Below are 15554 nucleotides of genomic sequence, written 5' to 3'. Positions count from 1 at the left end.
TTGCAGTCTTTTTTTTAAATAAAAAAAAATTTTTTTTATTTACATTCAAGTTAGCATATAGTGCAACAATGATTTCAGGAGTAGATTCCTTAATGCCCCTAGCCTCCCCTCCCACCCCACAACCCCTCCAGTAAACCTCTGTTAATTCTCCATATTTAAGAGTCTCTTTATGTTTTGTTCCCCTTCCTGTTTCTATATCATTTTTGCTTCCCTTCCCTTGTGTTCATCTGTTCTGTGTCTTAAAGTCCTTATATGAGTGAAGTCATATGATATTTGCCTTTCTCTGACTGACTACTTTCGCTTAGCATAATACTCTCTAGTTCTATCCACATAGTTGCAAATGGCAAGATTTCATTCTTTTTGATTGCCGAGTAATACTCCATTGTATATATATACCACATCTTTATCCATTCATCCATCGGTGGACACTTGGGCTTTCCGTACTTTGGCTATTGCCGATAGTGCTGCTATAAACATTGGGGTGCGTGTGTCCCTTGGAAACAGCACACCTATATCCCTTGGAAAAATACCTAGTAGTGCAATTGCTGGGTCATAGGGTAGTTCTATTTTTAATTTTTTGAGGCGCCTCCATACTGTTTTCCAGAGTGGCTGCACCAGTTTGCATTCCCACCAGCAGTGCAAGAGAGAGCCTCTTTCTCCGCATCCTCGCCAACATCTGTTGTTGCCTGAGTTAATGTGAGCCATTCTGACAGGTGGGAGGTGGTGTCTCATTGTGGTTTTGATTTGTATTTCCCTGATGATGAGTGATGTTGAGCATTTTTTCATGTGTCGTTTGGCCATCTGGATGTCTTCCTTGGAGAAGTGTCTATTCATGTCTTTTGCCCTTTTCTTCACTGGGTTATTTGTTTTTTGGGTGTTGAGTTTGATAAGTTCTTTATAGATTTTGGAGACTAACCCTTTATCTGATATGTCGTTTGCAAACATCTTCTCCCATTCTATCGGTTGCCTTTTAGTTTTGTGGAGTGTTTCCTTCGCTGTGCAGAAGCTTTTTATTCTGATGAGGTCTCAGCAGTTCATTTTTGCTTTTGTTTCCCTTACCTCTGTAGACGTGTTGAGTAAGAAATTGCTGCGGCCAAGATCAAAGAGTTTTTTTGCCTGCTTTTTCCTCGAGGATTTTGATGGCTTCTTGTCTTACATTTAGGTCTTTTATCCATTTTGAGTCTATTTTTGTGTCTGGTGTAAGAAAGTGGTCCAGGTTCATTCTTCTGCATGTCGCTGTCCAGTTTCCCCAGCACCACTTGCTGAAGAGACTGTCTTGATTCCATTGGATATCCTTTGCTGCTTTGTCAAAGATTACTTGGCCATACGATTGTGGGTCCATTTCTGGGTTCTCTGTTCTGTTCAGTTGATCCGAGTGTCTTGTTTTTGTGTCATCCTTTGCAGTCTTTTTTGTGTTTTGTTGCATTGGCTAAGGCTTTTAATATGGTATTATATAGGAGTTGTCATAATTGACATTTTTGTCATATTCTATATTTAAAAGGAATGTTTCTAATGTTTTCATATTTAGGGAGAGTGCATTCCTGGCACGTCAGATGCATTTGTATCTGAAAGGACATCTTTTTTTTTTTTTTTTTTCTTAAACTTCTCTGAAAGAAAAAAAGAATTACTTTTGTTTTTTCCTGGAAAGGGTTTAAAAGTAACCTTTCTTAACATTTACTCATGAGGCATTTATTCAGTGACTCCTGTGGGCCAAAAAGCTGAGCAAGACAAATGTAGCCACTTTTATTGAGTTCACAGCTTTTTATTTTTCATTTTATGACTTTGTTTGAAGTGTTTACCGTTATCATGTCAATTAAAAAGTTTCAGTTGACAGATATTGCCAAATTGTTTTCCAAAAGAGATTTTAACAACTGATATTAAAGTGTAACAGTATTTATATGCCACCCATCTTTTTACTAATTGTCTTAATAAACTTTTTAATCTTTGCCAATCTGAGAAGAGGCCAGTAAAGAGTCTGGTTTTAATTTGCCTCTCTTTAATTGTCAGTGAATATGAACATCTTTTTAAATATTTGAGGCATTTAAATTTCTTGTCTACAAACTGGCTAGTAGTGTAATTTTTCTTTTTTCTTTTGGTTGCTTTCTATTTTCTTAATTTTAAGAACTATATTAAGCAAATTAGCCCTTTTTTAAATGTTGGAAATATCTTTTTTTGCTGTTGTGTAGGAAATTTATTTTTGAGGAAGTCAAATTGATCAAAATTCTCTTTTGACTTTTGCATTTTGTGTTTTCATAATATTTTAAAAAATATTCTTTGAGGTACTTTTCTTTTTAAACTCTTTAAATATTCAGTCAGAATATTTGCCTGAAAAACGAAAAGACCACTTGCTTTTATCTGTTTTATCTAAATAGCCATCTTTGCTTATATCTGGATTCATTCTGTCATTTTGTGACAGCTAGTAAGTTGTCTTATCTGACTGCTGTCCTCACCTCCCCTGAGTTTGAAATGCCAGCTTTATCTTACTTCTTCATATATATTTGAGGTCCAGTTTTGTGCCTGTTCTATTGTATTGACCCACTATTGATATGAACCTTTAGCAAACATTTTCATTACTGTAGCTTTTATCACTTTTTACTGTCTTGTGCTCTTATATCACACTTTATTCTTTCTACTTTTTCTTAATTCTTCCTCTGTACTGAATATTCTTTAATAATTTTCCTGGCTATTCTCAGTGTTTATTTTTCCACATAGATATAATTGGTTTGGCTAATTAAAAAATTATTTATATTGAGCTAGCATTATGTTTTTAGATCAGTTAAGGGTAGTATTGAAGTCTCTATAACAAATAGGTACAGGTATTTATTTCCTTTTGTTCAGTTTACCTTTTGTTTCTGTTAGTAGAGTTTTAATCTCTTCTTTATATAAGCCCTGTACATTTCTAGTTCGTGTAGACCTCGATTTTTGTGTTTTGTTGCGTGTTGAGGTATAAACCACGTATCATGAAATTCACCCTTTCAGGATGTACAGTTCAGTGGCTTTTAGCGTATCCACAATTGTGTAGCCATTATCACTATCTAGTTCCACAATTCCTCACTTTACCTCAAAGGAAACTTCATACCTGTAGTAGTTACTCCCCATTTTCCCCATCCCTAGCCCTTGGAAAGCACTAATCTACTTTAGGTCTTTGTGGATTTGCTGTTCTGGGCATTTCGTAGAAATAGAATCATTAAATAAGTGGCCTTTTGCATCTGGCTTCTTTCACTTACCGATGTTTTCAGGGTTCATCCATGTTATAGCACGTATCAGATTTTTCCCCTTTTTATGGGTGAATAATATCCCATGGTATGGATGGATCTGATTTTATTTACACATTTATCAGTTGATAGACATTTGGGTTTTATCTCTTTTTTTGACTGTTACGCATAATGCTGCTACGAACATGCATGTACCACTGTTTGCAGGAACATATGTTGTAAATTCTTTTTGGTAGCATGCTTAGGAGTGGAGTTGCTGGGTCATATTATAACTATGCTTAACCATTTGAAGTGCTACCAGACTGTTGCCCAAAGTGACTACATGACATTGCCTTCCCACCAGCAGTGTTTGAGGATTTCAGTTTTTCCATTTGCTTGCTAATACTTGCTACTGTCTTGTTTTTATTATAATCATCCTAGTGGTATGAGTGGTTTTGTGGTTGTGATTTGTATGTCTCTAATGACTAATGATGTTGAGCTTCTTTTTATGTGCTTCTTTGCCGTTTTTTAAAGTTCATTTATTTTAAGAGAGAGTGCGAGCGCTTGTGCGTGGGGGAGGCGGGCAGAGAGAGCGAGAGAGAGAATCCCAAGCAGGCTCCACACCCTGAGTGCAGAGCCCAATGCAGGGTTCAGACTCACCAACCGTGAGATCGTGACCTGAGCTGGAATCAAGAGTTGGACATTTAACCGACTGAGCCGTCTAGGCACCCCCTTATCTGCCATTTGTGTGTCTTCTTTGGAAAAATGTCTATTCAGATCCTTTGCTCATTTTTAAGTGTAGTTATTTGTTTTTATTGTTGAGTCATGAGAGTTCCTTATATATTGTGCATATGAGCCCATTATTGAATATGAGTTGTAAATATTTTAATTGATAGTTTACTGCGGAGTGCAAAAAATTTTCAATTTTGATGAAATCCAGTTTACTTTTGATTCTTTTGGTTATGGGTGCTTTAGGTGTCCTATTTTAAGAAACCATTGCTTAGCTGAAGATCCTGAAGGTTTATGCTTGTTTTCTTAGAGTTTCATAGTTTAGCTCCTGTGTTTAGGTTATTGGTCCATTTTGAGGTAATTTTTATATATGGTGTGAGGTAGAGGTTGGATGTTTTATATTATGTTTCTGTTTTGTGTAGTTGTCACCCCTAGAATTTTACCATGCTTGCTTTTACTAAGTATGAAATTGTGGAAGAGGAAGGAGGTAAAGATATTATTATGAGGATTTTTAATGACTTTGCTTCTTTCTGCCCTTTTTTAATGTTATAATTCCTAGAATCTTAATTATACTTTGACTTTAATCTATCTCAGATTAATTGTTCTTCTTTCGCTGTCAGTGCTTATTCAGATTTACCCATATAATTTGATATTCTATTGTTTTAGGGAGAAGGAGTTACCTCTATACTGAGTTAATCATTTAATTGTTCTTTCACCAAGGAGATGTGAGAGATAAAAATGTCTTCATTGTCCCCCTCATTTGCAAACTGTGTATAAACTTTAATATGACCATTCATTTGGGGTGCTTGGGTGGCTCAGTCGGTTGGGCGTCTGACTTTGGCTCAAGTCATGATCTCGCCGTTCGTGAGTTTGAGCCCTGCATCGGGCTCTGTGCTGACAGCTTGGAGCCTGGAGCCTGCTTGGGATTCTGTGTCTCCCTCCCTCTCTCTCTCTCTCTCTCTGCCCCACCCCGCCCCCCCCTTTGAAAAATAAATTAAAATATATGACCATTCATTTTCCTTCCTTTGATTATATTATTTCATTGTTTAATGTTGCTGTTGCTGATGCAGGTTTAATGTTGCTGATGTCATTGTTTTTTGGGAGTTTTTCGTTTTGTTTTTAGATAGTTTGTCTTTTTTCTGGTAGCTTTTTAGATTTGTCTCTTTATCTTTGTCACTCTACAATTTCAGTTGACTGACAGATTTGTTTTTACTTACTCTGTGTAGATCTCTTGCTCAGGATTTCTTCAATTAGGATTTATATGGTAAATTAATTCTTGAAGATCACAAATTCTGTCTTTGAATATTGCTTTGTCTCCCCAATATTCTTTCTTTTTTTTCTCCAGGAAATTTGCCTTCTCATTCTACCTTTTGTGTCTCCTAACTACTTTTTCATATTTTCCAAGTTTTATTTTTAGGTAATTTCCTCAGTTCCTTCTCTGGTTTATCTTTTCTCTCTTTGATTGTGTCTACTTTGCCATTTAACTCATTTGTTGAGTTTTTCCCCCCTTTAATTTCAGTGATTATATTTTTTACTCTTCAAGAGTCTAGTTCTATTTAAGAACAAATGTCCTGTTTTTCATGTTTGTCATTTCTTTCATGTCCTTAATCATTTTAGTTGTTTTATTTCTTTTACAGGGCTCTGTTTTCTGAGATTCCTTTTTTCTCAGGGAATTAATTCTCAAGTATATTGTGCATTCCAGCTCTTTGAGAGTTCTTCTAAGTGGGATTGTTTTTGTGGGGGGCAGATCTTGTGTATTCTGGGTTGTAGAAGCACTCATCAAAAACAGTTGGTGTTTGCTTCATGCAGACGTCCAGTGCTGGTGCAAGTTTCATGTGAATTTCTCACTGGGATTCCTATCCCATGAAGTCTGCTGGAAATTTTCCCTCTTACACCTGTGCATGATACAGGCATTGGGTTCTTTTCTCTGGATACCACCCCGGTCTGCTCCTTTCCTTCATCTCTCTCTTCCACAAGCAAGCTTACTTTTTTTTTTTTTTTTTTGGCCTTTGTTGGCCAGTAGGTAGAAAGTTTTCTCCTCCTACATTCACTGGTGTTGCAGCTTTTCTAGACTCCTTGGCTTCACACTGGGATTTGGGTTCCGTTCCCCATGTTTTATGGGCTGAAGGCCATATTTCATATTCTCCTGTGGGCATTAAAGCCTCAGTTAGAGACTATATCTGGCCCAGGGTTTTTTCCTCAGACTTTTCGCAGTATAACCTCTTAATTCCAGATTTTTCTTTCATTTCTTGTTCTTGGAGTTCTTTGTTGTTCTTTTGACCTTAGGTATATTTTAAATTTGGGTTGTATTTTATCTTGTAGTTCTGTGTATTCACAGTTTCGGTAGGGGTTGAAGGGACGGTATCATGTTAGTGGAATCTGATTTCCCAGAAACGATATTGCCCTAACTGGTTGTTTGTATTTAGGAATGCTGTTCATTTAGTATACGTTAATATTGTAATTACATTTACTGTAATGAATTCTCTCATTATTTACAAGAGTCTTTTTGTTGGTTTTCTTGTGTTTTTTCCAAGTATAGAATCATGTCATCCAAAAACACTGATAGTTTGACTCCATAAAGTAGCCTTGAAGTTTTTTATATTAGTTCTTCTATTTTGCTAATTGCTCTGGTTAACTCCTCTGGTGAGCATTTCCGTATGGTTTCCTCACTTTTATTTGAATTGGGATACATTTAAGAAAAGATGTTTTTAAATGTTCTGAAGCAATTAATTTAACAGGTCCGACTCAAGTATCACAGTTTGCATTTAACCTAATGAATTATAGTGCATAGGTATTGTATATGATGTCACCAAATTGTCATTCTAAGAATAAATTATAAAAAGTAACACAAAACATGAATACAAAAATGAAATGTTTCTGAATCATCTTTTTTTTTTTTAAGTACAAATTTCCATTCTTCCATATTGTCTCTTAGTGGTATCCTCAGTGGTTTCTATATTTGCTTAAGAGTTCTGGTGATCGAGTACCGGTTAACAGCAAGGCACTGGTGTGGGAATTACCACAAGTAGGCCTTCCCCCTGTATATGGAAAGAGCGAACTTCTAAAGGAGTATTTACATGTGAGAGAGATGAAATCAAACCTGTTCGTTTTCATTCATCTTTACTTTTAACTACTCATTTCTGGAGTATGGTTCCACTCCTTTGTGCTGTTTGTAATTTAGTCTTGTATATGGGCAGTTGGTAGTGAGTGAGTTGTGGCTATTGTCTTCATAGGAAAGTACAGAATACCTCTCTTCGAGCAGCTATGTGCATATTGTACTCAGTTCTTTAACATGTTTGTAAAATATTCTGGTGGCACAAAGCTGTGCCTTATGTGGCTAGGTTTGATGTTTCGGTAATTTGGGGTTCATTTCATTTCTAGCTTCCTGTGCATTTAAATATCCTGTTACCCCTATGGGTGGTGGTACTTCATAGTGTACATGCTTTCTTTTGAATGTATTTAAATAACTTACCTGCCTCAGCTCAGATACGTGAAGGCAAATGTCAGTGTTGTAACTTTGTTTTAGAACAGCTACAACATTGACAATTTCATAGAAAGCTGGCTACTTATAACTTTTAAATTCTGTGCATGAATTTCCTTCTTAATTGACCACAGATTGTTTTTGGTAATCTTTCCCCATGTATTGAGCCTTCAGGAGATAGTATACCTTCTGTCTCACTTACACACCTACTTTGGTGTCCAGATTTTTCCCTTCACCCCGTGCTGCACCTCCGCCACCCCACGTGGCTTATGCAGTTGCTCATGTTACTACTACAAGTAATGGACCCCTTTCTGCCCTCTAGTACAGGACTTAGGAACCGGGCGACCGTAGAGCATATTGACTAAGAGCACAGGCTTTGGAATCGAATAGATCGGAGTTTGAGTCTTGATTCTTTTGTTTAACAACCTGTATTTGTCCTTAGAATAAGTTTAAAAACTTTTTTAATGTTAGTTTCCTTTGCAGTGAGGTGTATATGACATACCTACCTCACAGGGTTGTTGTGAGGGTTGAACAGACTGATGTATATGAAGTACTTTTATTAGTGCCTGCCCCGTGGAAAGTGCTCAAGAATTGGTAGCTGTATTTCTTGCTGCTATTTAACTTAAAGGTAGTAAACACGTTCGCTTATCTTTGATGACTTGGCCAATTTTATCTTGGAAAGACTTGGAATACTAGCTTAGGAAAACTCTTAAATGCATTTCATATTAGGTAAGTGGGGAGTATTTATCTTTCAAAGATAGTTAAATAATTCAATTTTTTGCTGTATGGATTAACCTGCAATTCGATGTGTAATACAGAGTTAAGAAAACACAGAGAACTCTGGAACAGTTTTTTAAAAAAAATAAGCTTATATCTTAATATAGTAGCTTGGTTTCCTTATAAATACTGGTTTTTTTAAACGGGGGTTTAGATTTTTAGCGTTTCTCTTAGATACATTTAAGACACGCTTGAGAATGCCCGGCCTGTTTTCATGTCAGTGCAGTAGACATTGTATTATAGCGGTACGACTGTCCCATTTGGAGTCTGGAGACCTGGCTTTGAGTCTTGGCTTTGCTGTTGACTTTGCACAAATGTCACACTGGTCAAGTCAGAACCTCTTCATGTCTGACTTCTGTACTGTGGTGCTTGTAACTTGACCTGCCTCGCCTTCCTAACTCATTTAGTTGCTCAGAAAATCAGAATAATTACCTTAAGGCTCTTTAGAAAGTGGAAAGGGCTATCCCGAGTAGAGATAAGTGTTATCTCAGTTCTCACCTTATTTTTGTCCACCTACATCTGTCCAAAACACAGTGTTGGTGTTTTATGAATTTCTCAAAATTGAAATTCATGTCCCTGTTAATCATATTTCTCCGACGAGAGGCATTTTGGTAAACTTTTTTCTTGCATTGTGAGGTGGCATATTACTTTAAAGGTGTGTGTTTTAGTTACTCCCCGCGGCCACACAGTAGTTTGGGGAGTAAGCTGAGTTTTTTAAAGAAGTGTACCTATAGCTCTAGAAATTCTTTTCAGTCTCTGCTCAGAACTGATCACCTCCATTAAGCCTTTGATTGATTCTACCTGGTTTTAATTAACTTGCATTCCATCTGCATTTATGCATGTAGTTTGCAGTATGTTAATTTACAGTGGAGTGTTTTTGTAAGTCATTTTATGTCTTTTACATGTGACCTGGACTTGTTTTCTCGGCTAGTTGGAATCGCCTGAAGGGTTACGACAATTGTCCTTTCCCTTTCGTCACATTAGAATCCTCATAGAGGATGCCCTACATATAATGATTTCTTCTAGTTGTGTTTGCATAAAACTGCCACTGAAATCTCGTGGCATCATTTGACCTAATACTACAGGGCACACATCCGCAGAAGTTTTCATTCGTTTTAGCGTGTGCCTATTTAGAGTTGAAAGACAAAAGGCATAAAACCAGTGTACTGCTTGATTCAAAAGTAATAGTGTGTAAGCTGCCATGTACTTCAGCTGAGACTAGACTTCATTGTTTTGCTTTTTCAAACCATTCTGTTAACTGTATTTGGCCAAAAGAAATCTAGTAAATCTCATTAAATAGTTTGATTTTTAAAACTATACTACTGGAGGATAAGGTGGTATTTGTGTTAATAGCCATAGTTTTAAATGATTCTTTGCCAAAAAGGAATTGAGCCCTTGATGAAAGAAAGGCTTTTATTAAAGGCTTATAAAAAGGCTTTTTGAGAGTCCCAGTTGCTTATTTCTCATTTTTCCATAAAATTAATTTGTTAAATTACCGAGGATTCTTACTATTGAAGTTTCTCATGTAAACCTTGATATGGAGGAGACTATTCTTGCAATAAATTTCCTAGCTTATTTGGAAATGGCTATGTTTGAAAAAAAGAAACGTCTTTACACTTGCTTTCATCAGAGCTTTCTCTAAAACAAACCAAGATAAAATCATGGCTTTTATTTTTGCACTTAAAGAATTTGCTCAAGAGGATGTTTCTTCCAAATGAATGTTTGCATTTTATTTTCCAGACCTTTTTCTCTAAAACCAGTTTTTGCTCCTAAGAAACATTTTTACGTCTTCTTCAGGAATGTCCTTGTCTGCCGGATCTTCTCCTCTTCATTCTCCCAAGATCACTCCACATACTTCTCCTGCGCCCAGAAGAAGAAGTCACACTCCAAATCCAGCAAATTACATGGTGCCTTCTAGTGCCTCTGCATCTGTTAATAATCCTGTTTCTCAGACTCCATCTTCTGGTCAGGTGATCCAAAAGGAAACTGTCGGTGGGACGACTTACTTCTATACAGACACAACCCCAGCACCTTTGACTGGAATGGTATGTCTACATGACGGGAGAAGTGAGAGTAGTCTTACAGCAGTTCCTTCTTGATAATGAGATTAGTGAGGAGGTTCCCCCCCCCTTGCATCTTTTTATTGTGATGTGAAAACGTATTTACTTTTCTAACTTAGACGATGATCCTGACCTCTTCTTATCTCTTCAGAGTAAACTTTCTGTATTAATAATAACTCCAGTTTAGACAGAACCGGGTTTAATCACAAATCAGACTATATTCTGGCTCTAGTTGAGTACTTTATGGCACGTTTGCTCATGGGGTTACCTTGTACTGGTGCTAGCTGGAGTTGATGTTTGCTGCGTTTGTTTGTAGCTGTACGTAGTTTTACCTCTGGTAAGAACTTGGAGAAAGTAGATGGTTTCTTACGGTAGTCACTAAAAACAAACTGATGATAAACTCTTGCTTCAGGTGAGGCAATGATTTAATCTCTAGATCTCTGGATAGTGGAGGCCACATGATGATAAGGGGCTTCCAGTGTGGGTTATTGGTAAGGAAGGAGGAAGCCCAGCGGGGGAAACCCTGATCGTGGATGAAGAAAGAGCTACCAAAGGAAGGCAGAGGGAGAGAGGGGAAAGGGCAAAGAGGGAAGTGTCGTCATGTTCCATAAATTGTATCTCTTGGCTTCATTCTGGCTATGTCAAAAAATTGTTTTTTAACTGGTGTGGTGAAGTAAGTAGTGGATGAAGAGCTTGTGAGTTCGAAAGCCAAGTTCCATTAAGGTGGGAGAACTGATCTCAATGGTAGACATTTGACATAATTACAGAGCATAGGTTTCGACGAAAAGTATGCTTGGATTTTAGTAAGCAGATTTTGATCTCACAAGTTAAACTAATGGCTTATTTTGATTAATGGTTTACTAAAAGGCAATTTGAAAGGAAAGATGACAGAGTTCTTTTATGTTTTTTTAAGAGTCCCTCCCGGTCCTGCCATTGTTTTGTGACTTTTGAATCTTAGTACCTCTGAGACCATTTCCCCAGTTGTAAATGGGGATAATAATTTAGTGAAAACATTTATAGAAGTACTTGTAAATTATGTAAAATGTTTCAAAAACTAATAAATAGCTAATAGTCTTGTTCTGTTTTGTTTTGTTTTTGGTCAGAGATCTTTCAAAAATTATCACAGAACAGCTTGCCGAACAGAAGGTCAAATAATTGAGGTAGAGTAGAGACTTTCCTTGGTTCTTTCAAGTAAGAATTCCATCAATGTGTTACCTTTTTTGGGGGTTTATTATAATTATTTACATTTTTATTATAGCATATTTGTAGAAAGTAGTTTAGTTTAATCTATAAAGAGGTTCTTTTGTCACAAAACTCTCTCAGCTGTTTTTGTAGAGATTACATAGGGCACATTTTTATGATGTTTTTACCCTTCAGACCACTGTTAGAAATGTGCTCATGGTGAACTTGAGCTAATTAAGCCAAACTGTGCTCTCTGGTGTAAGAAAACCGAGGCAAGACAAAGGAAATCTTCTCCCTGCGGATATAGGTTAAAGGAAACCATACATACAGGTGTTGCAAAACCACTTCCTGGTTGAGATCCAGAGCAGAATAATTATCTGAGGGCAGCAGAAATCAGCTGAATTCATTTTACAAAGACGAAAAACAAAGCTTTTGTTTCAGCTTTTTAAAAAGGAAAAAGGAAAAGATAGTTTAGAATGTACGTTTATTTTGTATCAGGGGCCGGTGAAGAGGAAGGAGAGGCAGAGGCAGAAGAGAAGAAGCCAGGGGGTGGGGAAAAGTCCACTCGGAAAAATGAAAGCAAAGAGGCTTGAAGCAGATTCGGTAACTTTGCCATAGTTTTGCTCTGAAGGTATTTAAATAGACTGTTCACTCTTCCGTTCGCCTGAGCCGCGGACCAGACCCAGAGTCAGTCCGTCGGTCCGTCCTCCTCACTGTTGCAGTGTGAGGTGCTTACCGGTGTGGACGCAGCAGTCTGTCTAGGTTGGCCACGAAAAGCCCTTGCAAGGGGGTGGTTCTTTGGGGAGCCAGGGCAGGGTTACCTCGTTATCTGACCGCATCCAAACACCTCTGTCACCGGCTTTCTTCTCTCTTCCCGCTGCTTTAAAAAATGCTGACGGACTACATAACCTCTTCCAAAGTGCAGCTTTGGCCTCTCCTTGGAAGCTAGGTTTTACTGTGTCCGAAGGAATGTTTCCTTTCTCGTCAGACTTTTAAATTGATTACTACAAGATTATTTGTATAAAGTGAGTTCATTCTGAAAGTGTCCCGACAACAGCTGTCCTCTAAGGTGCTTATTAGTTCACTATGATTTAAAGATGAAAACGTATCCATTTATCTATCGCTGTCATTTAAAGCTTACAGCTTTACCAAAACAATGATAAAGCTTATCGAGTGAGAAAGGTTGGTTATTACATTTCCCCCCTCCCTGCCTTTTTTAGGTATTTCCAAACTACCACATATATCCTCCAACTGCACCTCATGTTGCCTACATGCAACCAAAAGCAAATGCACCCTCCTTCTTCATGGCCGACGAACTCCGACAGGTAGGCTCTCAGAGTTCCTGGGGGGAATCCGTAATGGCTGTTGTGCTGTAACGACGAGCCAGAGAAAGAACAGAGCTCTTTTCAAATGAGATCATGTGATCAAACATGCTGAATGCACTAAAGCAGCTAGAATGTAGAGTGTATGAGTCCTAATTGGCATATTTATTTAAGGAAACCCGTTTTTCAAGAAAATTTGTAGATCAGTATGTGTTAGGACGTAAAACAGAATAAATAGCTACTTAAATGGGCCACCTTTTTGCACTTCGTATCCTGTGCATTGAAAGGTCTCTGAAATATATAAATTATTGAAATGGTCTCTAACCTTCAGACCGCTTTTTGTTAATATCTGGAGGTTGAGAATAAGTAGTTTGGCCTAGAAATAAACCTCATTTTAAAATAGCTTAATATTGGGGCACCTGGGTGGCTGGGCTGAGTCAGTTAAGCTTCCAGCTCTTGGTTTTGGCTCAGGTCATGATCTCAGTTTTGTGAGTTCGAGCCCCGTGTCCGGCTCTGTGCTGACAGCATGGAGCCTGCTTGGGATTCTCCCCCTCCCCCGACCGCCCTCTCTCGGCTCTCTCTGCCACCCCCCCCCTTGTGTCTCTCAAATATAAATAAACTTTAAAAATTTTTTGAAAAAGTAATAGAGCTTAATATTTTCTATAAAGTAGGTTTTATAAAATAATTTTTTTTTTTTAGGTAAACAGCTGGATATTATTTGATACGTAGAATTTCATTTTATACTTATAATCTCAGAAAAAAAATGTTATTTCACAGAAGTTGTACCAGTATAATGTTGATGAATAAATTATTGACGAGCTTAGGGTAGGCCTTGTCTTCAGCCACAGAGTTATAGTTACGTGCTTTGGGTCAAAGCATAGCTGCTTAACCCCAACCTTAATTATAGGCAGGTCTCTCCAGGCCTGGAATTTAGACGTTTTATCGTTATTAGAAATGTCATTTCAGGGGCGCCTGGGTGGCGCAGTCGGTTAGGCGTCTGACTTCAGCCAGGTCACGATCTCGCGGTCCGTGAGTTCGAGCCCCGCGTCAGGCTCTGGGCTGATGGCTCGGAGCCTGGAGCCTGTTTCCGATTCTGTGTCTCCCTCTCTCTCTGCCCCTCCCCCGTTCATGCTCTGTCTCTCTCTGTCCCAAAAATAAAAAAAATAAAAAAAAAATTAAAAAAAAAAAACGTTTAAAAAAAAAAGAAATGTCATTTCATGTTGTCGACATCAAAAAGTGTGCATATGAAAAAATATTAATACTTATTTACTTATAATAAGAAAATCAGATTTTAGAAGCTCTGTTTATATGTAAATATACTTGTTTTCTTTTCTTAGGAGCTGATTAACAGGCATTTAATAACAATGGCTCAAATCGACCAAGCAGATATGCCAGGTAAAATGCGGGTTGGTCATCCTTCCTTTTAAAGGTTATTAGGATCTCGATGTACATGTTTTTATGCCTTGAACAGCTAGTTACAATTTTATGAGTGTATTTATTTGAAATCTACTTTTGAAGAGTTCCAAGATGCCACTGATCATCTAGTCCATTTCAGTTCTCCATGTGACAGTATTCTAGTTTGTCAAAAAAGTTGGTGGTTTTAAAATTCATGGTGATTTACCTCATTGTGCATTAGAATATTGTTTCCTGAAACTTGATAAAGCATGGGTACTTAAATAGACGGGGAAGGTAATTTTTACTTTTGAAACTATGGTGTACCAGATAATGTGCTGATTCTTTATATGTCTTACTTTCTTCCTCATAAAAATCCTATGACATTGACACGAATACTATCCTCTCCCTCTTACGTATGAGGAAAACTGAGGTTGACAGGAAGGCTAAGTAATTTGCCTTTAGCACTGATGGCTAGTAATCAGCTGGTCAGTCAGGATTTAAAGCTAGGTTTTTCTGACTGTACCACAGTGTTTCTCAGAGTACATTAAAATCTCTTTGCCTAGCTTATTCTGTATATAGCAAGATTAAATCTGGTATAATTTAGCAAAACTTTATAAATAATGCAGTAGGAATATATTTGCCATAGAGATAATCTCAAAGCATGTGGTTGTAATCAAGGACTCAACATAGTCTACTGTGCATTTTCTTGATTGCTAAAGAATTAAAAGGAATAATATGTAGCTCTTATGCCCTAACACCCATCTTTTCAGTTTAGATGGACAGGGAACTGATCTGTCATAACCTTTAAAGTATTCAGGTTGGAATTTTCCTTAATTATTTAACATTGTCTTTGAGGTCTTAGCTGGGATAAAAGAAGAAAAGAAAAATAAGTAGGTTTATTTTTGCCTTTCCAGTCTTTATGACCACAATCATGTATAAGTCGTATGACCAGAGGCTGGGCATAACTTGAAATTATAATAGGGCTTAGGAAATAGCTGGATACGAGATTAATATATGTCAGTTAAATTTCTGTAGGCCAGTAGCCAGTAACTTAAATGTAATTAAAAGAAAAGATGCTACTTAACAGTGGTTTCAGCTTATCAGCAGCTAGGGAATAAATGCAACAAAAGATGTGTGCGATCTCAATGGGGGAGACTTACTAAGAGATATTAAGTAAGATAAATAATTAGAGCAAAATATTATATATTAAAAAAAATTTTTTTTAATGTTTATTTTTGACAGAGAGAGAGACAGAGCGTGAGGGGGGAGGGGCAGAGAGAGGGAGACACAGAATCTGAAGCAGGCTCCAGGCTCTGAGCCATCAGCCCAGAGCCCGATGCGGGGCTCGAACTCACGGACCGTGAGATCACCTGAGCCGAAGTCAGACACTCAGCCAACCGACTGAGCCACCCAG

General features: G+C 37.5%; 1 protein-coding gene across 5 annotated transcripts in view; it reads left to right on the top strand.

The window, feature by feature from the left end:
- The window catches only part of PAN3 (poly(A) specific ribonuclease subunit PAN3), a 134843-nt gene that overhangs the window by 86421 nt on the left and 32868 nt on the right, over positions 1–15554 (top strand). For 3 of the 5 annotated variants that reach the window (XM_086714590.1, XM_086714574.1, XM_086714562.1), the window contains 4 exons: positions 9979–10226; positions 11345–11401; positions 12644–12748; positions 14083–14140. In XM_086714590.1, coding sequence (XP_086570716.1) covers positions 9979–10226; positions 11345–11401; positions 12644–12748; positions 14083–14140 — 468 coding nt within the window. The remainder of the gene's footprint in view (positions 1–9978; positions 10227–11344; positions 11402–12643; positions 12749–14082; positions 14141–15554) is intronic. The other 2 variants (XM_086714601.1, XM_086714582.1) reach the window with 1 other exon arrangement.

Source organism: Puma concolor, chromosome A1 (assembly GCF_028749965.1).
Source record: "Puma concolor isolate L17-30 chromosome A1, mPumCon1.1.hap2, whole genome shotgun sequence".
Taxonomy (NCBI): domain Eukaryota; kingdom Metazoa; phylum Chordata; class Mammalia; order Carnivora; family Felidae; genus Puma; species Puma concolor.
Note: the sequence above shows the minus strand (reverse complement) of the source record. Positions and strands in the feature narration are given on the sequence as shown.